The 15,788-nt window shown below is 39.4% G+C and overlaps 1 protein-coding gene across 1 annotated transcript in view; it reads left to right on the top strand.

Annotated features, from left to right (window-relative positions):
• The window catches only part of LOC124555637 (UPF0587 protein v1g245604), a 138,393-nt gene that overhangs the window by 69,286 nt on the left and 53,319 nt on the right, over positions 1-15,788 (top strand). The window contains exon 4 of the mRNA XM_047129615.1: positions 12,737-12,875. Within this exon, the coding sequence (XP_046985571.1) occupies positions 12,737-12,875 (139 nt within the window). The remainder of the gene's footprint in view (positions 1-12,736; positions 12,876-15,788) is intronic.

Below are 15,788 nucleotides of genomic sequence, written 5' to 3'. Positions count from 1 at the left end.
ATATTATACCTTGCATTTATTTTAGACAACATTGCTCTGCAGTGTTATAAGTTAAGGTGCTGTAAACTTGGTATGTAGCTGTGCTCAACTGAAGCTTCATTGGCTCAGATTCCATTGTTATAAAATTTTTCTTTTGTTAGTCTTTTTCCAGTATAGTAAAATAACAGTGGGTTGTAGTTAACATTCATTGGATTTTAAATTAGTACCATCTTAACTTGTTTAATCTTCAGCAATACTATCAATAATCACTTCAATCTGAGACACCAATAGAACCGGAAATTGCTACACCCAAAACAGGGCACTAATGGGCAGGCCACAATGCCACAGGCAATTCTACAGCCATCTTATATGCTGATTCAAGCATTTAAGGCCAGCATTAAACAGCATCTGTCGGTATGTTACCTCCAGTGGATGCAAAGTGTTTGTCAGCCCACACAAATCACATAATGCATGAATGGACCGTTAATATTTGTTTTGGACTTCAGCTTTCTCCCCACTGACTCTTTAGTATGTAGTTCGGTGGGATCGCAGCCTGCTTGCAATGACAGCATTAGGACTTTTAGATATTTCCTTGCTGCAAACTGTATCAAAGCTTATGAAATAATAAATGTTGGAATACCATTGGGAAAAAAAAAAAAAAAATTGTAGACATGGACAAGAAAACGTACTGTAGCACACACGAAGGAAGACATGGAAGCATCAGTTACAGACTTGTTGACACTAATACACCACCACACCGCTTGGCACAGCAGGAAACGGGAAAAGAGAAAATGTTTCAGTTACTGCAGTATTGGAAACAAGCATCAGAAGCCATAGCAATACTACAGTTGCAATCTGCGGCATTACAGTCATCACCTCCAGAATTTTTGTGATTCCAATCAGCAAAAGAGCATTGGCAATAATACATAAAGCAATAGAACTGGTATGTCTGCTCTGAATCAGCAGGCAACTTTTTCTCACCCCATCTTGTGGTATTTTCCTGATGTGTATTGGTTCTTAGGAATCTTGCATCATAAGTAAGACACTGTGTCATAAGCTTTTCAAGAAATTTGGTATGTTAGGTTCTTATTTTTGAAAAGGTCTTGTGTGGTAGTATCCTGGCTGAAATTTTATTAATCATGACAACAGCCATATAATGTGTAGTGAGTTCACATGTGAGAAATGTGAAGTGCCATGCACTGCCTCATTATTATGTTATTTAGTTTTGCAGAAACCCATGACCACAAAGTCCAGTGTTAAAATGAACAGATTCATAAGTAAGCACTGGACATACAGTTGCAACAACCAATTGAAATTGCAGCTGTAAATACAGAAACAAACTGCCAAAACTCACTATCATCAGAAATGAGAGATCCTGTGTTTGAAATAATGCAGCATCATAATTCACGATAGGAGATGAGATTAGTTGTAGCTCATATGTGAAATGACCCTCTTGTCCCAGGGGGAAGTATTTGGATGTCTTCTCTTCATTAACTGTTGTCATTTTTTTGTTTTTTCTTAACTTAAGTATATTGCCAGAAAAGCTTATTTAGGAGATGCTGTTCTTCTTTCTTTGGCACTTTCAGCAATTACATTGTAAACATCAAGTAGATAACACTTTTATTTCTTTAGATTATTGTAGTGTTGAAAACAGTGTTTCTTAAGAATGCTTTCATTAGCAGTACCCCCAAAACAGAACACTACAAATGAAAAGACAACACAGCATTAATTTCAAAATGTAGACACCCACAGAAATTTCATCACCCACAAGTAACACACAATTTCAAATCAGGAAAGTCTACTGTGCAGAGAGACCATGCACAGTGACTAAAAAGCAATCTGAAAAAGCCATGAACAAATTGAGACCAGTGAACATGTTCATTGCTAACATTAAAGAAACAGCACTTGTCACTAGAGCATGTAAAAAGAAACAAAAACTGCCAGTAGTAATGTCATCCTGAAGGAGAACATCCTTTCAGTGTATAATAAACATGTGATAACTATGAATTACTTGCAGTGATTATTATATAACCACCATTGATGCTTTGTTGATGAAAGCAAATGTGTCTGATGAATTGCTTTTCAACTTACAGTACACTTAAGACAAGCCAAAACGATAATATGAAGTTCACCAAGCTGGACATTGGGCAGATTTTTTATGCAGCGCATCACAGGAGGTGTAGTTTGTTTTTAATTTAGCTCCTGATGGTTTCATACTAAGGATTCCTCTAGGCCAGTGGTTTTCAAACTTTTTCAGTCCATGGTTCCCTTGACCTGAATATAAACACCAGTGGCTCCTTTCACAGATGATACCCAACTTGAAATATGGGGTTAAATAAACTTAAGTTTAGAAAAATGTGAATAAGAGTAGTTATTTGTTTATTAGCTGTTGACAGAACACATTTTAATATTATTACATCTTATACTTGCAACAAAATCAATGGGAAGAATGAGCTTGCTTCATCATCAGTTTCTCAAATTTCAACCCAAGATTGGAAATTGCAACTTATATATTTTTGGCACATTCATTTGTGATCTGTATTATGTGGTGACAACTGTCAATGTGGAGAAACCTACCCCACATAAGTAGGATGTTACATGTTGTTTCTTTACTCAGGAAATAAACAAACAAAATTACTATTTTTATGAAACCCGTGTGACACCCCTACTGTGAGGTCGTGATTCCCCTGGGAGATGTGACACACAGTCTGAAAACCCCTGCTCTAGGCTATCAGAATGTTTATATGAGAATTGTTGAAATTTAATTGTTAGAACAGACTTGCAGCTGAACATGGCTCAGTGGGTAACACTGATATTAATTTCAGCCCATCTTCTGACATACAGAATGAATTCTCGGTGGCTCTGATTGTTGTGTTGCGTGCCTCGTTAAATTCACAAGGTGTTCAGGATGAAATTTTCACTCTGCAGTGGAGTGTGCACTGATATGAAACTTCCTGGCGGATTATAACTGTGTGCCAGACCAAGACTTGAACTCGGAACCTTTGCCGTTCGCGGGCAAGTGCTCTAGCAACTGGGCTATGCAAGCGTGACTCATGACCCGGCTTCACAGCTTCACTTCTGTCAGTACCTCATCTCCTACTTTCCAAACATCACAGAAGGTCTCTTATGAAACTTGCAGAACTAGCACTCCTGGAAGAATGTATACTGTGGAGACGTGGCTTTGCCACAGTCTGGGGGATGTTTCCAACTGGTCCAACAGTTTGGCACTTCCATTCATTATAGTTGATAGCTGGTAGGTTGTCATACCAATGTAAGATAGTCCTGTGATAGGACTGGAGTAGGTGGTGCTGGGTTGGTGCACTGGGCAGGCACTGCATCTGGGTCTTTCACAGGGCTATAATTCCTGTGGCAGGGGACTGGGGGAGGGAGTGGCATAGGGATGGACTAGGATGTTGTAGAGGTTGGGTGGGCAGTGGAACACCACTTTACGACTTTAGGAGGGGTTTGAAAGTGTCATCGGTAGGATGTGCCTCATTTCAGGGCATAATGATAATCAAAGCCCTGACGAAGGGTGTGGTCCAGTTGTTCCACTCCAGAGTGGTGTTGGGGGACAAGGAGGGTGCCTGTTTGTGGTTGGTTCTTGGGATGGATGTGAGGATTGTGTGTGTGTGTGTGTGTGTGTGTGTGTGTGTGTGTGTGTGTGTGTGTGGGGGGGGGGGGGGGGGGGGGGATATGGCACGAGAGATCTGTTTGTGAATTAGGACTGGAGGGTATTGCCTGTGTGCAAAGGCCATTGTGGGGCCTTTGGAATACTGAGAGAGGGAGTACTCATACTGCAGATATGTCTATCATCGCTCTATGGGATTCATCTTTTGGTGTGGAAGGTTTGGCAGCTGTCAAAGTGCAGTTATTGTTAGTAATTGGTGGGTCTGATGTGGACCAAGGTGTGAACGGAGCTATCTGTAGTTTCAGCTGCTGGTTCCACTGATTTAACTGAAAATTGGAGACATTTTCATTATGCCGGGGTTCTGATGCCTTTGTGAGGTATGCAAGTGCTAAAATATAGGGTATTTCTCGCTTTTGGATAGCTCCCTAAACTGATCAAAATCTCAGACTTGTCGACTGGGAGTTCCTCATGTTACATATTATACTGAATATGATTCATACATCTCCTGTCAGCCCCACATCAGTACCTTGTGTGTCAATGGCCTTGTTGTGGTGGATGAACTGGTTCCTGTCAGATCACCAAAGTTTAGCAATGTTGAGTGTGGCCAGTACTTGGGTGGGTGACTGTGTGGGTATGTCGCACGCTGTCAACCATTTTCCCTTTTGCTTTATAGCTGAAGGGAGAGGAGGGGTGGTGGTGCAAGGTCTGTAATCACCAGTCCTCGTGTCATGTCCTGGATAAAACTCTAAATCTCTCCACTGTGTCTCGTGAAATGAGGGAATGCGAAATGCTGGTGATCTGTCCATCCTGTTAGGGATGTTAAGCTTGGTGGCCCCTCTGTGCTATTTGAGAGTAGTAGTCTATTTGACAGCTCTTCAACATATAACACTCATACTTCATGAAGGAAAGGTGCTTAAGAGTACGAAGGGTAGAAAACACCTTTCAACACAGGCGGTTGAAGCTGCTCTTTGGGGTCTCCCAGCCTGTCATGCCAAATGACTTTTCTTTAGTATTTTGTGTGATTTTTGACAGTGAAAGCTAATCATCATATCATGTTTTGGGGAGAGGTTGGATGGTATGATAAGACCAGCTTCTTCTAATTATCTGTTGGAGGTATCATAATTCAGTAAATAACTAGCAATTGTTACTTGTTAAAGTGAAAATAAATGATATTTCTGTGGGAGCTGGCATATTTCATTTTCTGTGGTTGTTGGATTTTTTGTTTTTGAACTGTGATCCAGAAATTATTCTGTACTGAGAGTTTTGAACCAATCCAGGGCATCAGATGGGGGTGTTCATTGGAAACTGGTAGTAATGTGTGTGTTTCTGGTTCAATGGTAGGGAATTGGATCTTAACAAAATCAGCTTGCTACACAGCTGATTGTGGCATAGAAGTGATCTTTCGTTGTCATTTCACGGATGAAAACAAGGGTGGTGACCTTTATTTAAAGTAAAGTATTTGTAAATGCTGGTATGTTGGAATAGGCTACCATAATAAATTCCATGCATCTTTGTACCAAAATGTTAATCCATGAGATAAACAATACTGTGGATAGATATTAGTATTTGTCACAAGCTGCAGAATGTCAATAACCTGAGGAAATGAGACTGATCTGGAATGTGATCTGCTATATAAATTTTGTGGGATGAACTGTGACACAATGCTGTTTCTTGGTGCAGACTGTGTTAGGTTTAAGTTTTCAAACAGTGAAGGTCCCGAGTTCGAGTCTCGGCCCGGCACACAGTTTTAATCTGACAGGAAAGTTTCAAAACACTGAAGTCGTTGGTGAACACCATCCTAGTTAGGCCAAAGATGGTGGAAGTAGTCTGGCTGTTGTTAAAGGAACAATGCCGACATTCACTTCTAACCATCAGGTGAAACCTAAAAAATCCTGCATCATGATGTGTAAACTTTGAATTTACATTACTCCCACCCCTCAATTAAATATGAGTCTTCAGTCTTATCTTCTTTTACTTGTGCCTTTGTCCTGTATCCACATTGGGTCAGCGTGGTTTACTATTGGCTTTGGCATGCTTAAGGTAAGGGATGAATGTAAGGGATGAATGTAAGGGATGCCCTTCCTGTCAACACCTCGTTACTCACCCTCCCCCCCTTTCCCTCCACCTCTCTGGGACAGAATATGTGTACCTCAACTGTCTGCTTGTAGTGTTATGTATTTGACAGTGTGTAGACATATTTTAAATATATACAAATCGTGTAACTGAGGTGGGACTTGGGTAACAGCTCATTATTCATCTAGTCGGATGTGAAGAACTGGATCCTAAAACTGGATCCATACTGGCCAGCACACTGTCCCTCGTCGTAAATCTGCTGTGCAGATTTGATCTGGGTCCACTGCACCTCCCTGTCCCAGAAGAGGTGCAATAACATGCATGGCTATTCAGGTGGTGCAAGTCTTCTGTTCTGTCATTATTGAAGTTTCTCTGTATAATGGCTTATGAGAAATTGAGTGGCGTCCTTTTAGTTACTATATGATTGATAATACGGTTTTCAATTTGAACAGCAGAAAATTGTCTCCCTTCAACCTTATGAATTATTACAATGTGTGACAACAAATTTTCCAGCAAGGTGAGGTTTTTCATTGGTAAAGTGGTGGAGTGACTGGCACGAGTACAGCCATTACAGTTTCACTACATTAATACTAACTTCCTTCTGGCGAAGATTGGGGTAAGTAAGCATAAAAAGCCACAGAAAATCTATTCCTTGCCTTGCTCCATTTCAGTTCTGGCTTAGGCCCTGCCTTGGATATCACCACTCTTGATGAAACTTAAAACACGCAGAAAAATAGTTATCAGTGTACTGGAGACAAAGCATACCATATTTTACAGACTATAAGATGCACTTGAATTTTTAAGCAATTTTTTGAAAACAGTAACAATTTCATCATTTTTGTTATTAGACTACAAAGGCAGAATGAAAAAATCTTAGTTTATAAAAGCAAAATGATCTTTACAAACCATGAAAATCATCTGAACTACTACTCCTCCTCCATCATTGTTGTGCCCTTCATATATGAGGCACTGAGAGCACAAGTCGACCAAACCCATGGAAGTCAATGTGGAGGAAATAGGCCTAATAAAAGGATTCACAAAGAATGTTTTTCCGTGATGCACTGCAGCCTTTTAACATGCATATAATGTAACTGTGGTTTTATTGAACAATATTTTGATATAGATACATAGCAAATGTTAATTATATAGTAGAATATTAGAAGTTTTGTTGTGGCTTAGTCCATTTTTGCTCTGAGCAGTTAAACATTCTCAATGACAGGTCCGTTAGTATGCTGATTATTCGTGCTGTTCATTGCACAATGTCCATCACAGATTGCATTTGACAATAGGATACATTATTATTATTATATATTGTATGCATTACATGTAACATTTTACATTAGTAATTTTGAGCACTATGTTGCATTTCAAAATCACCCACGGGGAATGTTTGTACAGCATTTGATGACGCTTTTAAATTTTTGTAAAATCATGATGATGTGGAGGTACATACGGAAGCAAACTGAGCAAATCCTTCTTTCTTGCTTCTGTCATCACATGTCCATTAGGATAAAGCATTTCAAGATTGCTGATGCATGTGGATGTTCGTTTGGCCCCATCACTTTCCTGAAATGGCTCTTGGCCTGGGTTAGAGTATTTATACCATATTTTGAATCCGTTGGTTGCTTCAAACCACATCCACTGTGTGTTCAACCATTGGACTTTACAATTGCCACAAGATATTTTTCGATTCGTGACGTTTCTTTTGAGTTGTTTTGTTGAAAAGAAACACTCCGCATTCATATTGATTACCTTGAACGAATTCCTATTTGTATCACTCACTACCACATCATTCCAGTGTTCAGAAGGTAAATATTAGGAAAATACTTTTTTCATTTCTGAATCAAGCAAAAAACCTGATCATAGAGCAGGTACGAGTGTCCGCTAACTGAAAATTTATGGTATATTTCTTTCACAGAGAACTCTTAGCTGGTTACAATGTATTGTTACAGTACAGCAACTTTTACGTTTCTGTTCTGGTCTCCACACTGATCAGAGTACATAATTAGTTTTTCAGTTCTGACAAAATTGCGTATGAAATACGGCAAACAAGTAACAATTTCTTGTGGCCCTCGTGACTCAATGGATTCATTCGACAGAAACATGTATGCATTATCATTGTGCATATTGTGGATGGCATAGCAATATATCCACAGCTGACGTTTCTAATAGCAAACTCCAGTTGAGATGAGCGGTATAGGAAAATTTTTCATCAGATCAAATGTTATCACTGTAACGTTACCATCTGATTTGCTAAGCAAAGGATCACTCTGTAAACCTGCCTGTGCATACTCAGCTTTTGCTGATGGAATTTATGTTCTGCAATTGACTTCATTCTCTACATATCATTATCGGCAGCTGTTATTTTTACCTGCAAAGCATCACATGTTCGATAACGAGTTGAACACTGGTGGATGAAATGACAAATTGCAGTTTTCGTAAAAAATTTTGCGGAAAATAAAATGCACAGTACAGTGAATACATGATTGATATATACATGGTTGGTACGTACATGGTTGGTACGTACATGGTTGGTACGTACATGGTTGGTACGTACATGGTTGGTACGTACATGGTTGGTACGTACATGGTTGGTACGTACATGGTTGGTACGTACATGGTTGGTACGTACATGGTTGGTACGTACATGGTTGGTACGTACATGGTTGGTACGTACATGGTTGGTACGTACATGGTTGGTACGTACATGGTTGGTACGTACATGGTTGGTACGTACATGGTTGGTACGTACATGGTTGGTACGTACATGGTTGGTACGTACATGGTTGGTACGTACATGGTTGGTACGTACATGGTTGGTACGTACATGGTTGGTACGTACATGGTTGGTACGTACATGGTTGGTACGTACATGGTTGGTACGTACATGGTTGGTACGTACATGGTTGGTACGTACATGGTTGGTACGTACATGGTTGGTACGTACATGGTTGGTACGTACATGGTTGGTACGTACATGGTTGGTACGTACATGGTTGGTACGTACATGGTTGGTACGTACATGGTTGGTACGTACATGGTTGGTACGTACATGGTTGGTACGTACATGGTTGGTACGTACATGGTTGGTACGTACATGGTTGGTACGTACATGGTTGGTACGTACATGGTTGGTACGTACATGGTTGGTACGTACATGGTTGGTACGTACATGGTTGGTACGTACATGGTTGGTACGTACATGGTTGGTACGTACATGGTTGGTACGTACATGGTTGGTACGTACATGGTTGGTACGTACATGGTTGGTACGTACATGGTTGGTACGTACATGGTTGGTACGTACATGGTTGGTACATACATGGTTGGTACATACATGGTTGGTAAATTTAAATCTGGTCCTAAATACTTTCTATCGTTAGTTTTATGATGCGCATAATGGCTTTCATAAGCGGAAAAATTTTCTGTGAAATGTTTTACTACATCAACTTTGTGGGGAGGTGTTTTATTACTGGGTTCAGCTTTACCTCTACCTTCGCAAGGATGTGTTGCTTTTCCACTTTTATTCTTGAGTACCCTATCAATTCTTCCAGCAAATATGGCTAAAGTGTTCTGAAAGAGTCTTTTGCACACCCCAGTTTCACACCCATTTGAATTGAGCAAGTAACACTATTTTGTCTTCTCCCTGTGTGAATGTTGCTGACCTACGTAAGACCATGCTTTATCAACAACTTTAATCATGGTAAACAGGACAGCCGACTGCAGGTCATGGCTGCCTAAATTATAAAACTCATTGAATACTTGTTCCTGCCGTTCTTCGTTGATGTTTTTGTGGCACTCATACCAGCGCGAACACTCGCCGATTGTCCGCAATTCCTTTCAAGGTACAAGGTTACCCTTACGGTTGGCGTACTCTTGACCTACTGCTCTCCATTCTTTCCCAACATTACGAAGCCATTTATCTTCGTTTCTAAGGTGCATCTTTCCTCGGCTCCATACCACGGCATCGTCGTTTGTGTCTGGCACGTCCTCTGAAAAAGTTGTTGCTGCAGCCGTGCTCGCTCAAGCTTCTCCTGGTGCTACCCTATCGGATGCAAACATCTCTGTAATAAAAATATCCACCCCTCAATGTAATATTAACTACATGACAGTAATGGTCAACGTGGGCATTGGTATCCACAGGCGAAGCAATTGCACAACACGAGTCAGCGGGTGATAAAACATTGTTGTAACACACAACATTAAAAGTGATTGTTACTCGAGTACACAATATAGCAATAAATAAAGTATTGTTTGTATTTTGTTGTGTTTTTGTATGGAAAACAACTTGCATTTTGTGAGCAGTCACCGTTTGAGACACCTCTGTATATCTTTGCGTATTGAACACATTAGTGTACATTCGACAACATTATCTGCAAACAAAAGAAAGGAACACAACAACAACTAACCATGCAATTGCTCATCAAGACTTTTCGCAGGGGCTTCCATGCTGAACAACTGGCATGCTCTACCACGTTGTTCCATGCTGAATGCACAAGTCCTTCGTTCGCTAGTGTCACGACAGTGGACAGAGAGCACAGAGCACAAATGGACTATTACACATAGTCCACTCCTGCTCTCAACAGTGTCTATCTGCAGTTGAGTGCAACAGCAATGTGTATGTTGCTAAATGAGACAAACCTTCAGATAAACAAACAGATCAACAGGCATTGCATAATAATTGTATACTGTTAGCACATCATGTCAGTTCCTCAAATGCACAAAAAGTGAGGGTTAGTCTGCTTGTGCTCTCAGTGCCTCATATAAGATGGTCTTCACTGACATCGAGAACGTTACTTGTGCCGTGCTTCTTGAAAGATTTAACAATAATGTCTTCTCTCACTCTAGACCATGACAGTTTTATCCACTGACACACTTCTTTGATTGTAGGTCGTTTTAAAGCTCCCTTCAGTGTGACTTCATGTTTGGTTTCATGAATCATCCATTTGTTCCATTCCTCTCTCATGTACACTTTAAATGATTTATTTATTGAGACATCAAGAGGTTACAATTGTGAAGTAAGTTCTTCTGAAATAACAGCAAGCTCTTTATTTCCCTGTCTCAGTTTCTCTTTCACAGAATTTTTCAAATGATCAATAGACTGATCTAGCACAAGAAGTGAACTCTTCTTCAATAAAGCACCTATCCATTTTTCCCACACTCTGTTAATCCATAATTTTATACCAGCCTCGTCCATCCAACCCTTCTCATGTATGTGAACACCATCACCTTTTGGTATTTGAGAAGGTTTTGGTATTGCTGAAAATGATCATTGTATTGAGTTTAATGCCATCAGCACAACATGAAAGGACAACAATGTAGTGAATTTTTTATGTCCACGTGTTTGTATAGTTACAGTTTTAGCACCTTTATTGGCAACAGTTTTGTTACTTGGCACATCAAATGTCAGAGGAGTTTCGTCCATTTTCGCTGTTTAGCATAGTTACACACTGGTTTTCTTTCGATGTTGAATAATAAAGCGATGAAAAGATAATATTTTCTCTTCATACTCTTGTTGCATTTTCTGAGATATTTTGGTTTTCATTCGCATGCTAAATCCATGGCGCTACATAAACCCCTGTAGCTAGAGCCAACTCTACCATTAAAGTCTGTTAAGTTCCACTGTAGCAGTAGCTTATGAATGTGTATTTGAATCATTTTTATTAATTCCAATGCCATATTGGCAGTTTCCTTGAATCAATTTCCGTGTGCCTTCTTTCAGTTTTGGCCATTTTGCATTCAGTTCTCTATTTGCACATTTAGTCTCTCTCTCTCTCTCTCTCTCTCTCTCTCTCTCTCTCTCTCTCTCTCTCTCTCTCTCTCTCTCTCTCCACTAGCCTGTCAGTCTGTCAGTTGCGAATGGTTTTTTCTGTTGGTGGGGCCCGAAATGCCACTCAGCTGCTGTTTCCATGATCTTCTATGTATGCTATTACTTTCAGTTTATAGCCTGCATCATATGAATACCTTTTATTTTTTTCCATTATGAAACTAGCTACTAACAAAAATATTGTACTGTTCCTGATAGCACATAAGACAAATCACTTTTAATTCAAGTTCAGTGGCACCTTAAACTGCAGTGATGCATCATAGGCTAGGCAGTGTTCTGGGTTTGTGGTGGTGGAGTGGGAGGAAGTCAGTGTTAGCAAGCTTGTAAATCCTGCAACTCGTGTTCGTGGAATTGGTGCACTGCTGCTGCCAGTTGAATCCAATGTTGCCAGATAGAGATAGGTTTCCTGCAGCATGGAATATATGGCCATTTTTAAGACTGGTGGGAATTTTAAATCAAACACTGGACATTTTTGTTTTAATTTCGAATATAAGATGCACCTGAATTTTGAAGGCAATTTTTCGAAGGAAAAGGGCGCATCTAATAGTGCGTAAAATATGATAGTTTCCAAGTATCTAAATAACTAACTTTTTTTAACTCACGCTGTCATTGTATTACTTAATATTTTATGACTTAACAAGATGTTAGACTTTTTAATTGGAAACAAGAATGTATGAGGGATTAAAAACACATGATTACCTCTTATCTGACAAAGCTTCGTTTCTGTACATCATGTGGATCGTATTCTGTGGTCAACTACAGTTTGTGTCTGTAATACCTATACAGTACCTTCTGTGGACAACATTGTGTTATGTTAACAAGTATGGATTTTGTGTTTATTATGTAAGTGGAACTGACACAATTTTAAATGGCATTCTTTCTGCTGTAAGACGCATAAAGAACTTTGTTTATATTGCCATTATATTATTTCCAATGCTAATGAAGGTAGTCACAAATAAATAAATGGTGATTTAATATCCATTTGTTTTATACATGGGTGCTGTGTCTGTTAACATATGAAACTTCATTTTACTGTTTTCTTACTTTGGACACAATTTGTTACATACATTATTAAACAGGACAACATAAGCACAGAGTTATGCTCCCTCAACTAGGAAACCATTCTTGTTATTGGTAGAGTTATATTACTACATAGTAATTTTTAAAATAATTTTCTAAGTGGATGAACTACTCTTTTTACGGTAGTAACTTCCAATTGTGTATTTCAGGTGAAGTGTGCTAATTGTAAAGAAGTGTACGACAACTGGCAGACATTGTGTAAAAGTGTAACCAAACCACTACGTGTTGGAAGAGGATATGTTCACTACTCGTCCAAGTGTAAATTTTGCAAGATGGAGAATAGTATCAGTAAGTGAGAGTATTCTGTTTCCAAAATAGCCATAAGAACAGTGTTCAGTGTCGTAGTGACTCTACAAGCTTTGGATTATTGTTAAATATGCAGTACTGTCATTAAGCACATACACAAATCCACAACACTATCCTAGCTTTTGAAACTAATGGTTCCATTCTTGGGCAGAGGAGAGTGAGATAGGTTGGGGAAGATGAGACAGGAACGGCATGTCACTCGACTTTCTGAGCCAATGGGACCTGCATTTTTGTCTTAACCTTCACGAAACAATTATTCTCTTCTCCCTGAGAATGAAACTATAAGTTCCAAAAGCTAAGATAGTGTGGTGTGTTTTTATAGTGCCTATTGGCAGTACTGATATTTTACCTCTGAAGGTAAGCAATGGCTGCCGGTTCTGTCTAGTAATATTACAAGTACATTTATTACTGTCTCCATTTGTGTCCCTTGTACTTTTAGATTAAAATCAGTTATGGAGTTTCTGAAGAGATGAATAACAATTGCAGCCACAAAAAAAAAAAAAAAAAAAAAAAAAAAAAAAAAAAAAAAAAAAAAAAAAAAAAACCAGCAGACCAACCCCCCCACCCCCACTTTGGTTTCTTATGTCAGTGCAATTGAGATGTTACACTCTAACCTTCCTTCTTGATTAATTTTGTTGGTTAATAATCCAAGACTCATAATTTTAGTGGAAATCTGGAATAGTGAAGGAAGGTTAAATATGTTGTATATTTGTGTGTCAGAGACAGTGAGAGGAAGAAGACAACATGACTCTAATCATGAGACTTGGAAAAAATTATGGATTGAAGACCGTATCTACCTTCACGAACTGGGAAAATGTCTGTGTAAAAGTCTGCCTGAACTGTTGAGGTTATCTATTAATCCAAAATAAAGTTACCACTCATTGAGGTCTGAAACAATAATGTACTCAAGCAAAGAATGTCTGCTGGTGTCACAACTCTTATTTTCTTGACACTGACATTTACTTCAGCTCTTAAACACCTGTTATACAGGTAAATATATTTGCACAAACTGAAACAAAGGAAGCTGGTACCAATACTTCTGAGTTTACTCTCTAAGGTGTACTTCTGACAAAATTGTTGTCACAAAACTAATGGTAATAACTGCTAATGAAAATGTCTGCTAGTCTTCGTAATCCAACAGACAAACAATTGTGCACTGCATCTCAACCAGCACAATCTATTTTCTCCATGAAAATGGAGAGATACAGCTAAGATTAAAAAGAAAGCAAATATCATAACATTCAAGGTCTCTGACATAGAAAACTCTAGAATTTTCAAAGTACTGATGACAGAATTACACAACTCGTTGACTTCGTATCGAATTGGAAGCAGTTGCCATCCAGGTTCGCTCGGACTCTGCGGTTATGGTTTACAGTCTCTATCTCCCTCATGCCAGGACACCTACACACGCTGCCCTGACTTCTCTCCTTCAGTGTCTACCTCCTACCTTCCTCCTCCTCAGGATTTTAACACCCATCACCCCTTGTGGGGCAGTGCTTTATGTAGTTGGTGTGTAATCGTAAGCCAGTTTCTTGCAGACCACAACTTGTGCCTTCGTAATTATGGTTTGCCTATCCACTTAAGTGCCACTTATGGCACTTTCTCTGCCATAGATCTTTTGCTCACTTCCCCTTCGGTTCTCCCTTCATTACACTGGTTACCCCAGTATTACCTCTGTGATAGTGACCACATCCCATTAATTCTCTGCACTATGACCTTGTGGGGTGGCGGGTGGAAATTTTGTTGTTATTTAAAATGTAGAATGTAATGTAGTAAAGATTGCATTTCCCGGCCGATTAACCATATGTGGGGCGGCGGGTGGAATTAATTGTTATATAAATGTTCCTATTATTTATGCTGTCTTTTGCCGTTCTCAACACTGGCTCTCTAACTACAATATTGGCAACCAGAAAGTGATTAGCAAAACGTGAAGCCTGTAATTAGAATTCCTAGTGCCCACTTCATCTGAGAAATACACTTATAGCTACAGCTTATAGCTCTGAGGAATTAGGAGATTGTCTGGGATTCATAATCAAAAACGATCCTGTAAAAACGTTCGCTATATTCTGAAAGTCACAGATAAAAAAAAAATCCACACAATTTGACTAACAGAGCATTTCAGAGTCTAATGCACTGATGCAACTATAACTGTCCAAATTAAATGTTTAAGTGAATGCTCGCCATAATTTGATGATGATGTTCATCAAACGCCACGCTAAATAATGGTAGAATGTTTGTCCCGCGGCGGCACGTGAAAATACGACATACGCAAACTGAAGATGGATCATTAAAGTCATCCCAGAATTAACACTTCACTCGAAAACGATTTCATGGTTACGCATATCCCGAGTAACTTATTACGGCATCCGAGGCTGTTTATAGCAATGATACCGCCGCGACGCGATTCCCGTCACAGATGGTGTGCTATTCAGCGTCTGGAGAGAACTGGGGCCTTTTTTCTTCTCGCACAGTGTTCTTATATATAAAGCCGCGGTGCGGACGGCTAAGGGAACGCCTGTTCAAATCGGCTCTCCCGACTAGCCGCTGGGCTAGTAATGCACCACTTTAAGTTATTGAATAAATCATCGCTTCCTTTGCTGATGGCCGATGAAGCTCTCAATTTACATGTGCATTCAGCACACAGGTAAGTAATCATAATAAAAGTCTGACGTGGCTAAGTCAAATATTTTGGGCGAGAGAATTAATTTAATTACACTACACGCAGTAGGCGAGCTCTGAACTTGCCCTTTGGAGATACGCTATCGCTATAGTTTTATAGTTATTCAATTGAAACTTCTCACATCTTTATGATTATAGCGGATCTCCCTTCTACTTAAATTTAAACATCCTAGCCTTATTTATTCGCCTGCTTAATCTATCTTGCTTCCTTAATTT

This window comes from Schistocerca americana, chromosome X (assembly GCF_021461395.2).
Source record: "Schistocerca americana isolate TAMUIC-IGC-003095 chromosome X, iqSchAmer2.1, whole genome shotgun sequence".
NCBI lineage: Eukaryota > Metazoa > Arthropoda > Insecta > Orthoptera > Acrididae > Schistocerca > Schistocerca americana.
Note: the sequence above shows the minus strand (reverse complement) of the source record. Positions and strands in the feature narration are given on the sequence as shown.